Source organism: Amblyomma americanum, chromosome 8, assembly GCF_052857255.1.
Source record: "Amblyomma americanum isolate KBUSLIRL-KWMA chromosome 8, ASM5285725v1, whole genome shotgun sequence".
NCBI classification, from domain to species: Eukaryota; Metazoa; Arthropoda; class Arachnida; order Ixodida; family Ixodidae; genus Amblyomma; species Amblyomma americanum.
In genome coordinates this window covers 50,396,630-50,419,023 of record NC_135504.1, presented here as the reverse complement: position 1 = coordinate 50,419,023, position 22,394 = coordinate 50,396,630, and the positions used below count along the sequence as shown (strand labels likewise).

Sequence of the window (22,394 nt, the reverse complement as noted above, 5' to 3'; positions counted from 1 at the left end):
GAGGCGAAATTCTAGAGGCCCGTGTACTGTGTGATGCCAGTGCACGTTAAAGAACCCCAGGTGGTCGAAATTCCCGGAGCCCTTCACTACGGCGTCTCTCATAGCCTGAGTCGCTTTGGGACGTTAAACCCCCATAAACCAAACCAAGTGAGCCTTCGTAGCATGTTCTAGACCAACTAGGATTTATTTTCAGAAAGCCGGTACAGCAGCGGTGGCCGAGTGGGTGAGCGTCCGCATCGCATGTGCGATGCGCGGGGTTCGATCTCCAGTGCCGCCGGGTACCCACAGGCGATAATATGGGTACAAGCTTTCCCATGCTCTGGTGGTCGGCTTATTTAGGGTGAAATGCTCGGGAAATGGGTTTTAAACCCAACTTTAGATGCCGCAAATACCTTGTGCCATGGCGCTCTTTGGTCATAGATGCCCTTGCGCCATAAAAATTCATCATCATCCAAAGTTCTGATTTGTTTGTGGCAGTGCTTAAAATCGGCCGCAGCACCTCCGAAGTGGCTCTCAAGAGTAGAGCCGCTTGTGGTATTGTCTGAACTTAGCATCGACGAAGCCAGTCTTTGGCAGATTGATTTCGAATTCGCAAACTGTACATTGTCTACTCAGTGTATATAGCCTACTTTGATTTTATTGTGAATATTGTTTAGATGTAATTTTTGCCTAATTCAGACAAAAAAAAAAGAAAACGTTCGTAGCGCGTGTTATGCGCGTGCTCGCCTCGCAATCTGACAGGCTTGGTTTGGATTCCTCTACCCCCAATTTTTTCTTTATGTTGAAGTTATCGTGCCACAATGCTGACAACGCCGGCATCGGCTATTCTGCGACACTAGCTCCTTAACGCTGCCGCGTTAATACGTTAGCGGTGTCGGCCCCGTAAAGGGCCATGACGAAACGACGGGTATAATTAACGCAAAGTAACGGACCGCAAATGAGCCCATTCGCCATTTCTTAGACACTGCAAGCTGCCGATTTTAATCAAAATTTTCCAGATAGGTGTCCTCATAAGATAAATGGTGCATACCCACAGCGGGAGGCATTTTAGGACAAAGGACCTATTAGTGTTCAGAGCTGTGCCCGCCCACTTCATCTCCAGTTTACTAAAGCATACGACCACCTTTGATCCTTCGCATCCGACAGCATGAGTACGCCACTCCGGCTCAATCAAGTGCCTCCTTGTCCCGACGCCGTGGACTTAATAAGCATTTATTATCTTCAGTGCGCTTGTAAGCGCTCTAATTTTCCAGTACTATCAACCAGTTCCACCACTATTTCCGATACCACTGCTGAGGCTTAGCGCACAGCATTTCTGACATGACGTCACTGTATCTAGCAAAGGGCGTGCACGTGCGGTTTTGGGGATAACCGAACGTCACCAAGGTCTTGTGCTACGATGGTTGTTTTCATCGCTATGGGCTCAGCTGCATTATAGCTGTATGCACACAATTTTTTCTAGTATGTGATAAACTTTAAGAAAGAAATTCAAGCTTCTGTTTGGTCGTCAGTTCCAGAATTTCTTCCGGCGAGAAGTTTTCCACGGCTCTGTTCAGATGTTAGAATGTCATCATCATTGTCACCTTGGCTAAGCCCACTGCAGGACAAAGGTCTCTACCGCATATCTCTAATTAACCGCGTCTTGTTCCAGCTGCAGATACATTATCCCCGCAAACTTAATGATTTCAATCGCCGATCTAAAGTACAGCCGCCGCCTCCTACGCTTGCCTTGTCTTTGCATCAGATCCGTTACTCTAAGCTACCATCGATCTCCTTGCCTCCACATCACATGCCCTGCCCAAACCCATTTCTTCTTATTTATTTTAACTGGGATGTAATTGACCCTGGTTTGTTTCTTGACCTCAGTATAATGGATCTTTTCGTTAGCCTTCCCGTTTCTACCAACAAATGATTGCCAAAAAATGTGCAAGTTGTTCAGGCCATGAAGATTAAGCAAGATAAAACGTGTCCACTCATCAAGGTACAGCGGTCCAGGAACGTCCGCATAAGCTTTTTCACACCCACTATTTGATCAACGGCCGCGTTTCATTAGACTGAGCGGAAAGCGATGCTTTTATCCAAGCAAAGCTTCAATCGTCAAAAGAAACCCTGCGCAGGAGCACATCAAAGCGTGCACCTGCATTCGAACTCCAGCTTCTTACCACGGACAAGGACGGCTGAGCTGTCAGCCGACATCGCCTCTGAAAAGCTCGCGGTGATACACGTCGCCAAGCGACCTCGCCCATCAGTTGATCAGGCCCATCGTTGTGGTATGTTTGTGTTTCGAAAATATCAGCTATGCCTCACGTTTATTCGTAGTGTTGTCATCAATCGTGTTTTAGCTAACTTGCCTTGCATACGCCCTTGCTCACGAAGTAATTTCTATGAGAATTGAATTTCTATTAGGGTATTGCTTTATCTGCGCTAGGACCCGGTTGTGTAGTTGGTTTGTATAGTCGTAACGTAGGCTTGTTTTGGATTTTTTGAGCAGCTATTTAGTTCGGCATACGAAATAACCCGTAAATACGAGCAAGGCGGTTGGTTGCAGGGTTTTCCATCGGTGAACACATTTCGTTCGGCACATTGTGTTGCATGCGCTTGGACTACTGGAAATAAACTTGTCTCGACTATTTTATAAATGATTTTCACTACCCTTCTAGAGCGCCAGCTCGATAGGTTTAATGCTGAGATTGCCTTTCTCGGCATTCGCAGAGGAATGCTGACATTCTGCTTCTGATTGCAAGGCATAAAGGTAAATGATTATTTAGTCGGAAGCTTTTAGTGCGCTATCAATGAGACCTCGACTCACCAATTTCACCCCTGCCTGTCTGGCTAATCAAGGTGACGTTATCTTTTGAAGTCATCACAGCTTTCTCACCGAATTGTGAACACACTGCCTACCTTGGCACCTTAGTAGCAAGAGGTGGTTCGGGAAGAGGTACCTGCAGGCTTCAGAAGCTCCCACAATGGCAGCACCTGCCTTTGCAGGGCTGCGGCGCATCACCTAATTGCTGCACCACTGCGCCAGGAGTTCAGTTGAGTTGAGGTGTTGAATGCTAGAGGTAGGATTAGCCTTGCTTTATCTGCCGGCGGTTGCTCCACCGTAGCGTCCCTTCTATATTAATAATCTTCCAAAGCCTCTCGCATCTACCCCGCTATGAGCACAGTCTCTTATAATAGCACACATTCTCTCGCGCAGTCACCATCTATGCACACAATCAATCCACACAGTCCACTCCAGCAGTCACCATCTATGCACATATTGAATCACAGTAGAACATAGGCCATTGCAGTGCCGCAATCCATACATGCATTCACTCACAGTATAACGTAGTCCACTCCGGAAGACACCATCTACGCACACATTCAATCACAGTAGGCCATAGTCTGTTCCTGCTGTCACCATTTACACTGCGCCAGGAGCCTGGAGTCTGTGAAGGCTCAAAGCGATCTATGATTGTTAGGTTGCGAATGAACAATTTTGCATATAGGGGCATTGGCCTATTATGGCTACCGCGCCATGCCCTTGAGATGGACCTTAAGTGGCCCCTTCAGTCCTAGTGCAGCAGCACTGAGGCCCGACTCAAGCTATCTCCGAATTTTGTCAAAAGCGTGCTGGACGTTATCGAAGCAGAAGTAAAAACCGAAGTGCTAGCGCACCTAACTCATAATTGGCCTAATCCAGCTAATAGCTTCTTTATTTTTATATGCAGGCACACTACGAAAGGACTCCTCTTGAACAGTCCAAGGCGCAGTATAGCACCGCAAATAATTTTCGGCATTGGAATGCACTTAGCGCTGTGCCCATGACGCAGTTCACGTATTCGATTGTGAGCAGCAAGCAACGAGTACCGTAAAAATGGCATACTGCTCAAGAGGGATAAAAGGGCGGAAAAACATACCAACCGACATCCTGTTTTTGTCTTACAAAACGACCGACATTTTACTGCGCAGTTGGCAAAAGCGGCAGACAAGTCAGTGACCCTAAAACAGGGACAGTTCGCACAGTGCGCATGTTAAACGAAAAAATTTTAACGCGGACTCCGACTGCGCACTAAATTACAGCAAGTCATACGTTGCAGAAAAAACGAAAAATGACATTAGGAAAAGTACAAAGCATGTTGGCGCCGCTCCACGTTAACAAACGGTTTCTACCCTTACTCATATCCAATTCCAGCGGTAACCTGGGAGTAAAATGGGCTCGATGCGCCAGGCACGGGCAGCGACGGCAGCTTTTGTCGCCTGTTTGTTCCTCCACACGACACGTGCTTCCCTAGACTACAACCCAGAGCTCGGCCAATACCAGGATGAAGGTCAGGTGAGACGCTACTGAAAGTTATCCTCGAATATCAGGTAAACGGGAATGTAAAGATTGCTCGGACAGTTGGCTCGTAACTGTAGAAAAGAAAATGCGAGAAAAACGGGACAGAAATACAAGAAGCGTCAGACACAGTGACAAACTTACAACGAAGTTCTATTAAAACACCAGCGAAAACGAAGACATAGGGCCAGGAGACACACAGGCACACTGTCGCCGGACTTACAGCTGATATAATTTTTGCTCATCCACGTAGTTAAAGCCATTTTCTTTCCCAAGCGCTCATGCAAACGAGAAAGAAAAAAGCAGACAAGTCCGGTCGTCATTTCATCTTCAATTAAGAACGCCACTCTTTCTCTGTGATAGTGACAGACGGATCGCTTACGCAGAACCGCTCATTCTTTTTGATTAAAAAAGCCTCAAAAAGCTCTGGCTTGCCCGGCTTGCGGAGAGATTTCCTACATCCTCCACATGTTTGAAACAACCCCGATCAACGTAAAGCGTACAGTTTACAGGAACTTAGCCAGGAGCAGTGGGAGATGAAGCTGGCTCACACACAGCTCCCCCTTCGTCGCCAACTGATCGGTCAGGCCTTGAGGGCAGTATTCGCCAATGGTTTCCCGGATCTGGGTGAACCACCCGCATAATTACTTTTTAATAATAAAGTTTATTGTCTCTCTCGTGCCAGGATTTTCCTCCGGCAATAATGCTCGTGTGTTGAAACAGGGGTGAGAATGTGTTGCATTCCTTCTCATGGAAAGCCAGACTGCTCCCTATTCCTGTTCCCAAGGTGTTGCCGTGTTCCCTTAGGCGTTCGTTCAGGCATTCTCCATCTGGCAGATGTATACTCTCACGCAAGACATGTGGTTCGAATACATAACCCACAACGCACACTTTGTGAACTTCGTTTGGTGGTTGGTCTTGTGGCCATCTTCTCGCTAACCGCCAGAGAATTCGGCACAAAGATCAGAAAGCCAACGTGGAGCTGAAAACTCCAAGTTAACATTAAATTTTCGGGACATTACTTCAGCCCATCACCTCAATGTTTTTTGCCCTTCTATTGGCCAGGTGGTATTGGCCGCTGCCTTCATTTTTCTTGCCAGTTTCACCAATAGATAACAAAAAAGAAGATGGGAAACCGGAAGCTTTTAGACGGACCTCCTGGTCTACAAGGCTTTGCTGCATTACATGCGGTGAAGTTTTTTTTTTTAGAACATTCAAGATACAGAGGTTCGCAATGCTGCGTTTAATGAACTTTGTGTGTGTAGATTCGTAAGGCAAAAGTTCCTTTTGAGACCTTGAGAAGGCTGCGTACAAGGCTCTTCTTAGAAGATGAGCATCTCTGTTGGATGTATTCTCAGCGACCTCACAAGAGCTTTCTGTCCTTTTTCTGCGCACTCCGAAGTTTTGAAGCGTGGAGTAGCTGTGACTGCTTTACGAAATGCTCTCAACAGCTCGGAGCTAGATTATAACTTTAGTGTCAGCATTGGTAGATGAATGGATCCTTGGTCAGGTTTCGCCTGTAGACGGACCACGGCTTTCGAGAAGTCGTGAAGACGAGCGTGGAGCTCTCGAGCCGTAGTTTGTCGGCTTTGGTAGCTGAGTGCGAACCTCCCGTATCTTCTCCTGTATCTTCTCTGTTTCTGTATTGTTTGTGAAAGTTTATAAAGTTCAGTTGCTCTGTTCGTCCAGGTGTAATCGTCTCGCTGTCTGCTACGAGTCCAACGCCAAATAAATAAGCACCTCGAAGGAAGGGAGGTGTAAAGAAGGAAGAACCTATCATCTTTACTCCGTGTAAGGAGGAGGGAATGGCGAGAGTGCAAGAAAGTGTAAACGGAGGGTGGCAACTACCAGAACCAGATTCCGGGTGGTAAGCATTGAAGGGGGAGGATATGGCGAGAGCGCGGGCGTGGAGAGCGGTTTTCACGCGAAACATTTAGAGGGAAATTACCGTGGAAGGAGGAGGGGTGCCGTTGAAGGACAGTATCGCTAGTGACGAGTGTGTAATTGGAAAATGGCTACTGCAGGAATCATTAGGAGGAGTGTATGGCGAGAGCGGAGGAATGCGCAACTACTGCAGAGTAATTTCCAGGGGTAGACCTTGGAGAGTGATTACCGCAGAAATAGGCGGTAGATTAATACCTCAACCGCTATCACTGAATCTCTCATTACAAAGCGGTAACCTTCCTGCTGCTACTCTACGAATCGGACGGCAATAAGAAAGAGATATGTGGTAGCACAACCCTGGTAGAAACAGCCAAAAAGATGTGAAATAATTGTATTATAAATATAGGATGAACAGGTATGCGGGCTGCCGAGCGTAAATTAATTTAATTATACTATATAAATTCGCTGCTCAAGAAATCATTCCTCTAGTAACTTACGAAAGTTTAATATCAACTGTGAAAGACATCAAAATTGCGTTTATCTACGGAATTATTCTTGATACTGATCTTTATTCGACAGCATCGATCGTAGCGTCCTGAAAACTGTGTTAGAGGTTGGCCAGTAGTTATCGTGATAATCACAGATAAATGCCACCGTATAGAGGTGAATGACTCAAAATATGTAACTCGGGTGGCAAACTAGGCGCAAGTAATGCGTTATTGCTAAGGTGCTAAGGTGAAGAGGAAACCATCCTTTTTAATTTAAGGCCATCCCTCTACCAATCTTTCACTTTGTTTACTGAATATCACTTGCTATAAAATCATGAAGGGCCACTTTGTATTAGTAGAAACCAACGTCGCCCATGCCTTCATAGTTGTTAATGCATCCAACTCTTTGTTCACTAAAACTGTTTAGGAAATGGGCCGCCGCGGTGGCTCATAGCTTATGGTGGCCGGATTCTGACCTGAAAGAGGCGGATTCATTCCCGGCTGCGGCCGTCGCATTGGGATGGAGGCGACATGCTAGAGGTCCATGTGCTGTGCGAATTCAGTGCACGTTACAGAACCCCACGTGGTTAAAGTTGTCCGGAGCACTCCAGTACTTGATAGATTAACACGTTGCTATGGAGCACGAACATAAGAAGAAGGTAGGACGGGTGCTACGGCATCCACTATGGCGTCACTCATAGCCTGAGTCAATTCAGGAATTTAAACCACATGAACCATTGCCCTTCTTGAACGCTGGCTGCAGAGGTGAGACTGGATTTCTCGGCTGTGACTAATGGGTGCTTGCATTCCTGTTCTGATTCTAAGGAAGAAGGTAAACGCTTATGTTATCGGAAGTTTTTTTTTTATTGCACACAGACTGCGACCGGATGGCTGTTTGCAGTTTAAGCCGCCAGACAGCGCCACGGATATTTTTATGGTTTGGAGTGCATTTAGGAGTGTGCCCATGACGCAGTGAATGTAATTTATTGTGAGCGTCAGGGAATGAGTACTGAGAAAACGCCGCAAGCCAAACGCCGAACAAAAATACAATCTCCACCTTGCTTTGTCGTACAAAACGTCCGACATCTTACTGCGCAGTTAACGCTCCAATGCCAGATAGGGTTACACGGTTTTGTCATCATTGGATGGACAAAAGCAGGCATGCCAGGCTCCGACATTAAAGGAAAAACTTCCCGCAGTGCACATGCTGCAGTGAAAATAAAACGCAGACGCCGGCTTCACCCTAAATGGTGTCCCGTCATAGGTTGCGGAAAAATAACGAATAGAAAAGGTAACTTTAGCAACGGTAAAAAGCATGTGGGTGCCGCTCCACTTTTACGAACGGTTTCTACCCCTTATTCCTATACCAATTCCAGCGCTTGCACACAACTCCGGCTTCCCTAGGCTACAACCCAGAGCTTGCCAATTAGCAGGACGAATGTCAGGCGATACGGAACTAAAATTCTCTTTACAATCGTCGATGAAGTATCATAATTTCACAGGCTAGGAATGAAGATGCAGAAAATCAGATTAAGCAAAAAAAAAAATACTGCAAGAGACACTAGGGCGCACATAACGGCGGCCCACCGAGATAATGCAGCTATAGGAAAACCTCTAGAGAAATCGCTTATTCTCTGAACGAATGCCAGAAATTGGTTTTGTTTTGAGGACTACCATGACTGTTCTACTCCTCACTAGTTCCAGTGAAAAGATGGGTGATTGAGTAAAAATGGACAACATATGTTCTAATAGCGTGCAGATAAAAAAACGGCTCACATTTCAATTTGCCAGCAGTTTTTGCCTCCTTTGTCGTTTTCGTTTGGCATGTCTCGGCCTCCTCCCCAATCCCTTACACATCACTCAAATTAGGCATGGCCACTGCGATGGCTCCGTGGTTATGGCGCTCGGCTGCTGACCCGAAAGACGCGGTTTCGATCCTGGCCGCGGCAAAGTAATTTCGTTGAAGGCAAAATTTTAGAGGCCCGTGAACTGTGCGTTGTCAGTGCACGTTAAAGAACCCCAGGTGGTAAAAATTTCTGGAGCCCCTCACTACGGCGCCCCTCATAGCCTGAATTGCTTTGAAACATTAAACCCTCAGAAACAATAAACCCTGGTTTATGGTTTACGAGGGATTAATGTCCGCGCTGCAGTTATATCTGACTTCATTGCAATGATATCAAAGATAAGAGAAAAAATAACCACGCAGGGAAGAAAGCACTCAACACACGGAAAAAGCTGCACTCAAAATTCATTTATTTCACCAATGCATGGAGAATATAAATGCTCAGCCGCGCATGTACTTAGAATACAGAAGCAAAGAAAAAAGAAGAGGCACATGCCCACGCCAACATCTAACACTTTTACTTCGTGCGATGCAGCTTATTCTTTTTCTGAGGAAAGATCGTATTTCGATCTGTACAGGTTGACCGAAGTATCACTGAGGCAATTATCGCCGCTTTTCTTTGTACGGTATCCAGTAGCTGACGTGTAGTTTAATATTCGCTTGTGCCCAGTATTCCTGCACTATCAAAATGCGGCGAACATTCATTACAAGACCTGCAGAGCTCAACCAAGCTCATATCTTCGTTATTCTCAAATTTTCGTCTGAGCTCTCCTAACCGGTCGTTCACGCATCTGCCAGTTTGGCCGACAAAGACTTTTCGCACGACAGTGGAATCTCGTACACCACTCCTGATTGGCAATGCACATAGGGCATGGCATGCTTTTTCCGCATCCAGCTTCGGCCATATTTCATGGAGCAGTTCTTTCCATTAGTGCAAACCTGCATTGGCCTTGTTTGAATGTGTATTGAGTTTTCAACCTCTGCTCCCTGAGAACACTCCTGGAAATGATGAGTAACAGAAAGTATATGCAAAAGAACGCGCATCTAGATGCGAGCAATTGTTCGAGGTTTATGAAGACAATATTAACTCTGGCTGTGCTTTATTTGCCCTCAAAGTAAACAATACCTCCGTGACCTTCTGACCACCCTCAGAAATGATTTTCTCCACTCATGGATGGTTATAAATTCTAATTGCTAGACTTGCCCTTTTTTATAACAGAACGGTATCACTCCTGGCACACGGTGTCCACCAGCGTTCACTCATCTTTATATTGTAATCAAGAAAGAAGCCTATAGCTTAGCTTTTATTGTTTATATGGGCTAGCTGTACATGTCTGTGATCGACGTAGTTTCCTTTTAGATTAAACGGCAAGACACTTCCGGCTGGCTACAATGGACAGGTTGTTGTGATGGGCTATATATTGTCTCTAACAACCTGGAAGTCTTTTCAGCTGGCGGATATAGCAGAGCGGAACAATGCAAATAATACTGTCATAATTCTGCTTGAAAATATGTCAAGTGCGGAGTGCTGAAATCGGCGTGCCTAGGAATCTGGCACGTCAACAGCTTACACCTACTTTCGGTCACTGGATAAAAACGGCATTGCATTTCAATCGGTGGCCGTTGTTGAAATTGTTTTCCTCGGAACATGGAATTTCACTCACGCGATACGAGAAAGCATATCACTTCCACGTAAAGGTGACAACCTGACAAAAACGCTTCGATCCTTTAGGAGTTAACAGCCATTTTATGGCATTCCGCTAACAGTAAAGCATCCTTGCGGCATCAGAGGAGATGATTCATTGATACGATTTAAAAAGCTGTCTGACAAAGTGTGAAAGAACCCAGAGGGGCGGTCGAAGGTATTTTTATAAATTATTCTGCATAAATAAACTCGCGAACGTATTCGCAAATATTGTATCATTGATGTACACCATTGTGGATTTACGAAAATGTGCACAAAACAACTTCCTCGTGTGCTTTGAAAGCAGTACTGCAGGCATTTCTACAGAAAGAATAGCATTTCCCTGTCAGGTGCGGCCCAAAAAAAGCCTTTGAAACAAGTAGTAGATAAGTAACCCTACGAAGCGTAGCTAACCAATGTGAAGAGGCAGAAATGATGGCAACTTGGTCGTTCATTGTGCAAATAGCCGCTCTCCACTGCTTAACGCGGGACGAAAGCGAAGGAGCGAATAAACTGACGGTGCTCGCAATAGATTTCTTTGCAATACAGCTCGCTTCAATACACGAGCGTAGTCGTGATAGAGAGGTATATGGTTAAAACACGAACCAAACTCCATACAGGCCAATAAAACACCGTACCCTCTTCGTGTGATCAGCACGATAACCCAACTATTATAAATCACCGTTAAAAACAGCAACGAATTCTGCGCTAATACAAATTTTTTTCCACAGTTCTAAGTTCCTACACTTCTATGAGTTCCATCAAAGTGCTCCCTTCTGCATTAATTTGCAAAGTGATGCCATCGTCTCAGCTCAGTGAAAAATGAAATCAAATTGTTATTAATTATATTGATTGAATAACAACAAAAGCTTTAAAAATTATGCTTAAAAATGTTGCAGACGCGAAAAGCGACCAGTCGTTGAAAAGAGCTTGAGTTTATATGATTTGAAGACAATCCCGTCTACTTACCCCCCCCCCCCCCTCCTCCCACCACCTGCTGCACAAAAATTGAACAGAGCGTTACGTTTAGGCTCTATGCAAAGAAAAGATTTCATTTAGTGAGATGATCATCATCAGCGCCGATGCAACAGCTGCTCGCCAAAGGTCTCGCCTATTGATATCCGAATACACATGCCTTGCGCCAGTTGCGATGATATGTCCTGGCAGAATTCGTAAGCTACTGCAATAACCTTTCTTACGTCCATGAACTCGGCTTACTCGTTACCGGCTACGTGTTCTCCCCTCGGCATGGCCCTGAAATCTCCATTCCTTAAAATTTATTTCTGAAAAGATATCACCATCTCGTGTCTGACGTAGTACATCCTGTATTACCAGGAGTGTCACGCAGTCTAAAAGTTCAGAACGCTAGCCAATACTTCATTTGCATGTCATTTGCTTGTCATAACCTTCATTTGCATGTCATAACAAGCCCCTCGTTTCACTTCCCTTGTCAGTTCAATAGCTTAACGAAGGCCAGGCTTCTGGTAGCTTCTGATGCCATAGGCAGCATACTCACACTGTCAATCAGGTGATGGAGGAATGCGCAGAATATAACCAGCCCCTATATAGGGCGTTCATTGATTACGAGAAACAATTTGACTGACTGAAAACTTCGACAGTCATGCAGGCACTGCGGAATCAGGGTGTAGAAGAGTCTTATGTGAACATACTGAAAGATATCTATAACGACGGCACATGTACTATAGTTCTTCCCAAAGTCAGCAGTAAAATTTCACTAAGGAAGGGCGTCAGGCACGGATGCGTAATCTCGTCAATGCTATTCACTGCCTGTTTACAGGAGGTGTTACGTGTAGTAGATTTGGAGCAGTTGAGAATAAGAGTTAATGAAAAATAATTAAGTAATTTGCGATTCGCTGATAGCATTCCCTTGCTAAGTAACTCAGGACATGAGCTGTAAAGCATGATCAACGAGTTGGGCAGAACAGACTGATAGGTCGTAAAATTAGCATGCACAAATCCAAGGTAATGTACAACAGTCTCGCAAGAGAACAGCAGTTCATAGTTGGTAGCGAGGTGCTGGAAGTGGCAAGGGAATACGCATACATAGGGCAGGTAGTGGCCACTGATCCGGATCGCCCGAAGGAAACACCTATAAGAATAAGAATGGGGTGGAGCACATATAGCAGGTTGTCTCAAATCATGAACGGCAGTTTACCAATATCCCTGAAGAGAAAAGTATACAACAGCTGTAGCTTGCCGGTACTCACCTATGGGCGGAAAAGCGGAGGCTAACGAAAAGGGTTCAGCTTAAGGACACCACAGCGCGCAATGGAAAGCAAGTTGATAGGTGTTATGTTCAGAGAATGGAAGCGGGCAGAGTGGGTTAGAGAACAGACGCTGGTTAATGATATTCTAGTCAAAATAAAGCGGAAGAAGTCGGTTTAATAATAAAGACGAAGAAATTTTCTTTTAACGCTGGAAGAATTGCACTAATTTTCTATTCATCGACACCAAAACTAAAAAAAAATTGAAACATTCCTGTTACTTCCAATGCATCTTTCTTGCTGTGGGTGCTGGCTTTTTCATAAGTATACCTATAACAAGCCCCTCATTTCTCTTGTGTTGTCCTCTGCAGCACTCACTAGGTACAGTCGAGCCCACTTATGTGGAATCGGACGGTGACGAGGACTGCGTTCATTTTGCCCAATGTTCGTTGTAAGCGGGCTCCCCGTATTACAGCCAGAAAGTCTGGCAAAAGTTAGCGTTCCTTTCATAAAAATTGCATCATGTCCGTCTATTTCTTCAAAGCACACTATACCGTGGATCTTTCCGGGCACTCAAGGCTGGTAAATTGTCCTCGCCAAGACCATAGCTGCCAGGAGTATGATTTAGAAACGGGATGTAACTAATAGAATTTGATGCGGCCACATTAGGTGGCGGCAACATGGGCCGTAGCAATAGAATTTCTAGTGGTAGGGCAGTGTTCACACTTCGCGTGCAACGGCTCTTCAGAGCACGGCTCTGGGCTGTCCACACGAAGGTAGTCATCTGGGAATATATCCGGCCATCTATGCATCAACGGAGTGTTGCCACATGTCTGCATGCGTCTCATCGCATATGTTTTCAGCAGATTAATCTATCGCTTTAGGTCCCAGCCGCGAGGAGATCAGAGCAGCGCTCGTGTGCACATTAACTGTCCGCTATCTGGCGGCGCCTGGGGTAGTGGCGCAAAGGTGCAGCCGACTGGGCCGCCGGCGCATCTCACGTGGCCAGCGTGACCAGGAAGGCATTCAAGCTCATGAAGTCGCTGATGATTATTCATCCACCACCATGCTCAGTAGCTTCGCTTTGCATGCTGCCACTGTTTCGCGCACATATTATTTCTGCTTCCAGTTGGCAAGATTGGCTCAGTCGGTGCACACGAAGGCAACGAAAGACTTCGCAGGCGAGCGGCGGGCGCTTGGCGGGCGGTTAGTTACAGTTTGAATTCCATCGCTTTGTTGTTGTTTTTTTGCGCGCTAGTTCTTAGCCCCCCCCCCACTGGCCGGTTTCACCTGTTTTTCTCTCTGCGACCATAGAGAGCTAGGTGGATGGGGCCACCTTGGTCCCGTGAACGTGTGACCTCATCACAGTCCACCTACCGAAGTTTGAAAAACTACCCACCATGGCAGATGGAAGTTTACTGAATGATGTCGCGTAAGTCTGCTCGGAAAGAACAATCTCGGCCTCGCAAGCCCACTTGGGGCAGAACCTGCTATCAAAAGGCAGTGTTGCATCGCTCAACCACTGCAGCACTGCACCATGACTGGTATGATTCCAAGCGATCTATGAACTTAAACATACAATTAAAATAAATAATCTATAAAACTAAGCACTACGACTAGTGCTATCTCACATGTGCCGCTTTTGACCCCACCAAGCTAAATAGTCCGTCGTTTATTTCTTGTCTTCATGGCAATGTTCTTTCCAAGACGGCATCGCGGGGGTTGAGAAACATTCAGTGACCGCCGCGCTTCCGGGAGGCGCATATTTTTAACCTTCGCAGCAGCATTTCCGGAGCCTACTCGCTGCCTAAAACCAGGTGTTGCGGCCACAATTCTTTGCTGTATCTCGGATTATGTACCATTGCCGTAATGCATATTTTTACGGTAGCACAGCAGTCGCTCGTAGCAGGCGAGCGTTCGCTGTATCTGCGACCGTTATATGCGGGCTCAGCTGTATTTCGAAACTGAAATTTGCGCACCGAAGTTCTGTGCTATTCTGTTCGTATAATCACTGAAATCCTCAAAGTAAAATTGTCTTCACTGTCAACTCTAAGGAGATGCTTTTCTTTTTGTAGTGCACCACTTGGCGTGAACCTTGGTACATGGTGTACCGAAATTACGAAGTGGATCCGTACTACGGAGACAGCACGTATTGTGCCAACGCAACTCAAATAGGCTTCGATGAGCAGACGACATCCGTCATGACGGTGGAAAAGGGTGAAGAGCAGTGGTAAGTTACCGTCGGAACTCTTCCCGCGCTTTCGTTACATATTCCGTTTTCTTGTTTTATTGATGCCCTGTACATATCATGCTCCTTTCAGGTACGCCCAGTGCCGCTTCACTTCATCACCGGGATACACCGTAAAGAATTTGGTTGTGGTTACAAATGTAAAGCCTGTAACATGGTTGCAAGGTTTTAAACGTAAGTGTTTCATTGCGACGCAAACGCTGAAATTGAAAAGGTTTCGTGGAACACAAACTGTTTAAGGCGCTTCAAAGAGTTTCGTAGGCAAGGACGACTGACAACGGGTCTTCGCGCGCGGATTCACACCACACTAGACGCCACTTTCTCGAACGGTGGGAATAAACAGGGTACATAGCCCTTGCTGTGTCTTATCTTAACCGACTTTGAGAATACAAATATTGACAAAATCAATCATGAATGTAGGAATACTAGCCTCGATTGCACATGAAATCATGCACAAAAAATGCGAATCCCAGCTTGTCAGCGCAGCATATGCGCTCTATGAAAATCGTACTCCTGCCTTCTAAGTCACGCTTTTTTTCTACATACAGAAAAAGGCTGGCACACTTTACTCGACATTCTTGTTGTGTTGTAAGGTATAACTAGTGAGCGCAAGGAAACTTTGTCCTATAATTCAAAAAAGGTGTGACGGTGGCAAAGACATAAGGAGAGCGCAATTGGCCAGACGCAGGTAAAGTCCACGAAGACGAGCCTCCGCGGGTCTCTGCTTTTTTTCTCTGGCTCTACTACGTCTCGGCTATAGCGATGTTCTCAAGTAATGAATTAGGTGCAGCATTAGAAATGCCTCAGTCCACATTCAGGTCGTTGATCCAAAATCGTCGATCAATGAATGGAAAATCTATGTGTATTCCTTTATCAAACACTGCTCAGGTTGAAGCGCCACTCGCACTGATCCCAATGACGGGCAACGAGGCTCCTCCTGCTCTTCCTCCTCGTAGAAAGCCTCGTTCGAGAACACCATGCACTTCGGCTCCCGTTGAAGGGTAGTCCTGCGTGAGGAGTAAAAAAGTAGGGAAAAGGCGTTTCTGAGCTCCTGGCAAAGTAGACCAAAGCAACCAGCAGATCAAATTACAACAAGTCGGTCCACATCTTTGGTATCTTAAGCATGAGCGTCAAGACCAATTTATGTGCAAAGCCTTATAGAATGCCCCTTGCGGGCCTTTGAGGTATTAATAAATCAAGAAACTGCAGAGCCTAAACAATAAACGCTGTACAAGTGGGCCTAAATGTTTCAATACGATGCGGTGAAGTGTTTTAGCAACGTCTGAATTGAAAAAGCACCTGCACATCATGGTGTAGGCCCTCTCGCATTGGAGAATCTATGACCGAAACTTGCCCAAGTTTTACATCTACATTTGAGACTTGCATTTGGAACATGGGCTCTGCTTAAGCCTGGAAGCCAAGTACACACCAAATAAAGCACCGTACTTCTTTGTCAAACTGAGCTGAGTTCATGCCCTGCTGCCTCATAAAGCTTGTCATCTTCTGCAAGCTTGCTGTCATACTTAAACAATACGGTTCAAGGTGCAGATAAGCCGTCTATGAAAACCGGTGATGGTCTGTATATTCGGCCAAATAAGATGCTCGATGCAGTTTTATCAAATCGGTTACTTTTTCTGCATGCAATAATGAAAGGCAGCCAACAGTTTTTGTAGTCTTCGTGATCAGCCCTAGGAAATATTTGCTTTACTTCGCCTAGTGTGCATCTTTGTCTTTTTCGGCAGGTCGCCTATTTTTCTATGCACAGCAGCTAAGTCATTACAATTACGAGTCTCTTAAGTGTGCGTTTTGTATTGTGTATTTTTGTTTAAAAGTAGACAACAGCTGTATCTTACTGGTACTCACCTACGGAGATGAAACGGGGAGGCTAAGGAAAAGGATTCAGCTCAAGTTAAGGACAACGCTGCGAGCTATGGAAAGAAAAATGATAGGTTAAGGCTAAGAGACCGGAAGCGGGCAGAGTGGGTGAAAAAAAAAAACTAGGCTTAGTGACATTTTACTTGAAATCAAGAGGAAAAACACGGGCTTCGGCAGGGTATGTAATGCGAAGGAAATATAACCGGTGGTCCATAAGGCTAAAGCAGTGGGTTCCAAGAGAAGGCCAACGTAGAAGGAAGCGGCAGAAAGTTAGGTGGGACTATGGGATTAAGAAGCTTGCGGGGATATGGCAGCCGTAGCTGGCAAAGAACCGGTTTAATCGGAAAGACTTTGGAGAAGCATTTGCCCTACAATTGGCGTAGTCAGGTTACGGATGATGATGATGATGACCGTTTTTCACCATTGGTATAAATTTAATATTTGCAAAATGTTAGCATATCACCGTTGGCTGCTATTTTGCTGTTCTAAAGGTACCAAGCAAATTTTCCAAGATCTTGAACCATCAACGTTATCGTTGAGTGAAGACAATATGTATGAAGTGATGATTAGAAAATGCCTATGGCCTGTGTTTTTAAGCGCATAATGCATAAAATAATCGATTCTCTATAAAACAAGTCAGGATTATTGCAATGCAGACATTAACGCTCAATTCAGGAAGTTCATCATTAATGAGATTTTTCTCTGTATTCTGCAGAACCGCAGATCAACTTCACGATGACAGCGGCCTATATTGAGTGCGACAACTGCAGAGTGTTTCATCAAAGCTACGTTGAAGGAGGTAAATTGAACGCCAAAGCCGTTGCATGGTTATTCCCACTGCAGGCACTCGCCGGAACTGTTGGGAAAGTTGGAAGATTTTTGTTGAGAGAGAGAGAGAAAGACAAACGGAAAGTCAGGGAGGTTAACTAGGCAGCATTTTTGTTGGAGTGTGCGCAAAATAGCACAGCTTGCTACGGCAGACCTGACTAAGTATGCAGTGCTGTGGGTGGTTAATTTCCTGACAATTTCTATACGACTTACTCTATAAAATAAATGGGTATTAGTTATCCAGAAACCTAAAGACAAAATTGCTTGTTCGGGATTTTGTTTTTCTAACCTCCAATACCCATGGCGTCCCAAAGCTACTCAGTCTATGAGAGACGCCGCAGTGAACGGCTCCGGAAATTTCGACCACCTGGGGTTCTTTAACGATCAATGACATCGCATGTTACACAGGCCTGTAGAATTTCACCTACAACGTGATTCGATCGCTTCAGCCGGGGTCGATCCCGCGTCTTTCGGGTCAGCAGCCGAGTGTCTTAATCAATGAGCCGCTGCGGCTTGTAGCTAACAGCTAAAGAAGGCTTCCAAAAGAAGGATTTATCGAGCAGACATGCGCTCCCCGTGAACTGAATGACTCGGCGACGGTGAAAGCAGCAACCGTGCTAGGCGGTCAACGAACAGATTGCCCGCCGCTCTCGGCCGCCCTCAATTTAAAACTGATACCAAACTGCCGAGATGTGGCGTGCAAACTGACAAAAATAGTGTGGAACAACGTCGAATCAGATGCGCCTGGATGCGATCCACCGACATGAATCTGGTTTCGTCTCGTATCACAAACAAAGCGATAAACCCGCGTACCGGCAGCTTTGAAGAATGAACAAAGAGTGGAAAGATTCGCGGCATTCAATATGCCGCTTCGGATATATCCAGCGATTGTGTATAAATCTCGAATGTAGCGAAATTGGTGTATTAACCTCGGCAATAACGAACCGAAGGCCCAGCTTAAGATACAAGAGCCTTTATTGTGTCAACGTTGGCTATAACTTGCTTAAAATCAGTTGCTGGGCGAGTTGGTACTTCATGCTTACATTCACAGCGCAAAGGCGAACACGGACACGAGGGGAGACACCACAATGCGCCGACTTCAACAACGTTTATTGCTGCGCGCAGCGAATACATATAGAGTACAGCGGGCATGCGCATCGGGGCATCCCGTCATCTAGGCATACACTGCCGTGATTGCCAACAGTGAAAGGAACGTGGTCCCTTTCTGGGAAGAACAACAGTCCTTCATAACTATGTCAGCAGAACTGCCAGGGAGATAGCTGGGGCTGGTGAGATTGCAGAAATAGGAGATTACTGTGTCAGCACCCCACCGGTGTTGTTACGTGATAAGGAACGTCGTGTCTTAGGAATTTTTAACTAGGGCATTATGTTTTTTTGTTCTTGTATGCGTCCTGACTTTTAGGTTTTAGCTTTATGTTTTCCTTTTTGTTCCTATGATGATGTGCTTCCCTTGTGGTTTGGCGCTGCTACTGGTCTTACATGACTTTAATTTTCGTTGCTGCGCATGCCTGCTGTACTCTATATGTATTCTCTGCGCGCAGCAATAAACGTTGTTGAAGTCGGCGCATTGTGGTTTCTCCCCTCGTGTCCGTGTTCGTCTTTGCGCTGCGAATGTAAGTTGGCTATAACGACCGCTTCTCTGCTAACGCACCAAAATGATCCACCAGTGATAACCTAATATATTTCGTGTTTTGTGAGATTGGTTTGTGTTCTACCGTACCTTAGAATACATAAAAATAACGATGCGGATGCTTATGCAGAAGAAAACTTGACCGTTTTTTTTTCATCTATTTCTCTCAAACAGGCTGCACCCTCTGGAAGCCCGAAAGCAAGATAAACGAGGAACAACCATGTTGCGAGTTTGTCTACGACATGCTCTGCGGCACTTCCCCAAAGTACCATATCTCTAAAAATTGCTGATTAAGACCTTCCATGCTTTGCCAGTCGTGACTTTTGATACTTCACGGCTTCAGTAATATGGTGGTATTGTATTCAAGATATATCGGTGCGTATTGCGTACACACTGATATTAGCAAGTTTGGTAAGCGTGCTTCGTAAGCATTCGTTATTCTGGGGGAGATCAGTAGACTTGAAAATGTCATTATGAAGATCCTCTATTTCCAATGGCATTCTGAAAAATTTCTAAGTTTTAAAGCATACTGATTTGGAGAGCATTTCATTAAAATATTGCCGATGACTTATATAAAGCTCTAGGAAACTACTTTTAGTTTTATAGAAGCTCAATAACACTATACTGTTGTACAAATCCTCTCGGTTAAACGCAGCAAATGCGTAAGGCAAAAAATGTTGTGGATTGGAATTAAAAATTTAATGTTGCGTATATGATTGAGTCTTGAAAAAAATTAATCTTTATCAGAGAAGTACTGTATTAGTGAACGTTTACCTCTTGTGGGAACAAAGCTCCAGATGTACGCTACGCTGTCACGTTTGCAGTTCTATGCGCACTCTGCTACAGCGTGAGATTTGGAACGTATTTGTAGAGGAGAGACAAATAGGCCTCACAGGCGTAGGAATTGCTTGTGCATCAGACATTTTGGATTACAAGTGGTATACAAAAATCGTACAGAACTTTCGCAACATGAACATTCCATAGAATAAAGTTCTTTATTTTCCTGGAACTGTATACAATTGAAAATCTACTAAAAGTGGTGCCTTGAACGATGCCATGACATTTGCGCCGCGCCGTAGATTTAGTGTATCCTGATTACGACTGGATGCCGAATACTTGTTTTTTGTGCTCGTCATCGTTCACCCTCAACTGCTATCGGTTTCTGCAGGGAGACTCATCTCACGCTAAGCGCTTTGTGTTCAGAATGACAGAATGTTCATCTTTTTATTGCGTGCTTTTAATTTATTTTATATACCTAGTCTAGCCATTTGCATACGACTATGAACAGTAGTTCTGTGTAATTTTGTATATCAATGTTTTCACTTTCGTTTGCTCAAGAATTAATGCAGTTTATAACGGTTCCTTCTTCAGCATACAATACTTGGTAACTACGTCTCTTGGTACTGTTTCTAATTACCTATTCTCAAATATGAGCGATTTATTGTATTCTACTTGATGTCTTGAACTTCACTGCTTAGACGTAGCATAAATATAAAAAAAAGTATTTTATGAGAATAAAAAAGCAATTATTCTGCGATAAGTAACGCACTTCACTAACAAGCTTGCGGAAAACTTCGAAGAAAAATTCGTGAAGGGGTACGAGTATTTCAGGAGAAATAAGCTTTGCGAGCTGGCGTTATACATATAAATACTTAAAGAATTCTTAACTGACCTCCTCTTTCTTTGATACCACCGTTAATTAAGTTTTCTGGAAAAAAAGAATCGAAGTTATTTGCGCAAAGCTAATTGTTTTGGAAAGCAATACTGCAGCTAACCACTATAGAAAATCATTAACATCATTTTATTTTGACATTGCCAACACTTTCGTGCCTCCTCGACAACATTGTGACGAGTATTAAAGAGTGATATCAGCCATTTGAGTAACTTGTTGACTCGATGCCAAACCATGTTTCGAACACTGACCGGACTTACTCGCCGAGCAGTTATCTACTCGCCTCTAACAACAGTTAGACACACTTTTTACACGCCTCGCGCATACTCTAACACTTAGGTTTACACAATTTGTAACCCGCCTTCAGAGGCTAGAGACAATTACCAGCTCGTCCCTTCAGGGGTCCCCTACGTCTCTCTTCCCTCTCCCTACCACCCCTGACCCATCTACACAAACACCGCAACAACCTATCCTCGCCCCCCCCCCCCCCAAACGCTCCAATAAGGCGGGTTGGGATAATTCTTCTACCCACTTATCACTATTTCAATAGAACTGCGTGGCTTTCGGGGCAAGTGCGCGTCGCTGCAAGTATTAATACCTACCCTTCCTGCCATACTTAAACTCCTCCGGTTACAGGACACGCAACACCAGGCGAAACTCCCTAGCTACTGTTGAAAATGGGTTGCAAGCCCCCAGGGTAGCGTTGGCCTGGCGGCCTGGGGCACAGCTGGAAACATCCGAAGGTCCCGGCAAAGGATGAGTCGACTGGCAACAGAACAACTTGTTTATTCTGGCATCGCAAAAGAGCAGCCGGTCAGGGCGACCACGTTACTCGAAGGAAGAAATCTAAGTCTCTCTTTGGCGCAGTAGTATTAGTAAGTGGATGAAAGGGGAAGAGGAAAGGAAAATGCACGGGCCTGTGACTGGTGTTAAAACACCACCACCACTGCCGGCGTGCAGATAGAGAGAAGGATAGGTAGGGTTTCAGAGGAAGAAGGAAGAACCGCCCGGGGCAGCTGCTTTTATACCCACGGAGTCGAGGGCAAGAAGGAACGGCTTGGGATGAGGCGCCCGATACGGCGACGCTCGGACAAGTTCAGACGTGACGTGCGCGTCCGCCAGGCCGGCGCCGGTCAGACCTCCTCGCCTCCCAGTTGGGGAGCTCCTCTCCCCGGCTGCCGCGCTTTGACAAGCGTGGGCACCAACATGCACACACACACACACGCACACACGACGACACGTGGCATTGAGACCTGCCTGGACGCGCTTGGCGGGAGGCGTTACGGCAGCACTGAACGGGCCCAAAATGACCGCCACTTTGAACGAAGCCCCGGCGTCCGTTGCATCCGCGCCGGCTATACCGCGCGTCGTAGGCGAAACGTAACAGACCGCCCCGCCGGGAGAAGGAGATCCCGATGGTCAGGGGACTGCATCCGCTGTCCGGAGGGATGTCGCTCGATGATGCTCGTAATCGAAACCGGTCGTCCCTCGACGTTGCTTGAGCGCAGCGCACAGAGAAGGCCTCGTTCTCAGGTTCAGGATCACACAGGACACTGCAAAGTGACTTCGGGAGAGTTGCCATTTTTGTGCTCGTTCCCAGCAAGCGTTAGAACTACGCCGAAACGCAACCGCTCAGTCAGCAAGCACGAGACAACCCTCACTAAGCTCTGCCAGG

General features: G+C 45.6%; 1 protein-coding gene across 1 annotated transcript; it reads left to right on the top strand.

Annotated features, from left to right (window-relative positions):
• The first annotated feature begins 4,190 nt into the window (after positions 1-4,190).
• On the top strand, positions 4,191-19,406 carry LOC144102366 (uncharacterized). Its single transcript, XM_077635657.1, has 5 exons — positions 4,191-4,318; positions 14,521-14,675; positions 14,767-14,867; positions 17,284-17,367; positions 19,222-19,406. The coding sequence occupies exons 1-5, from the start codon at positions 4,196-4,198 to the stop codon at positions 19,335-19,337; spliced, it is 579 nt and encodes a 192-aa protein (XP_077491783.1). The 5' UTR covers positions 4,191-4,195; the 3' UTR covers positions 19,338-19,406.
• Positions 19,407-22,394: the final 2,988 nt, after the last annotated feature.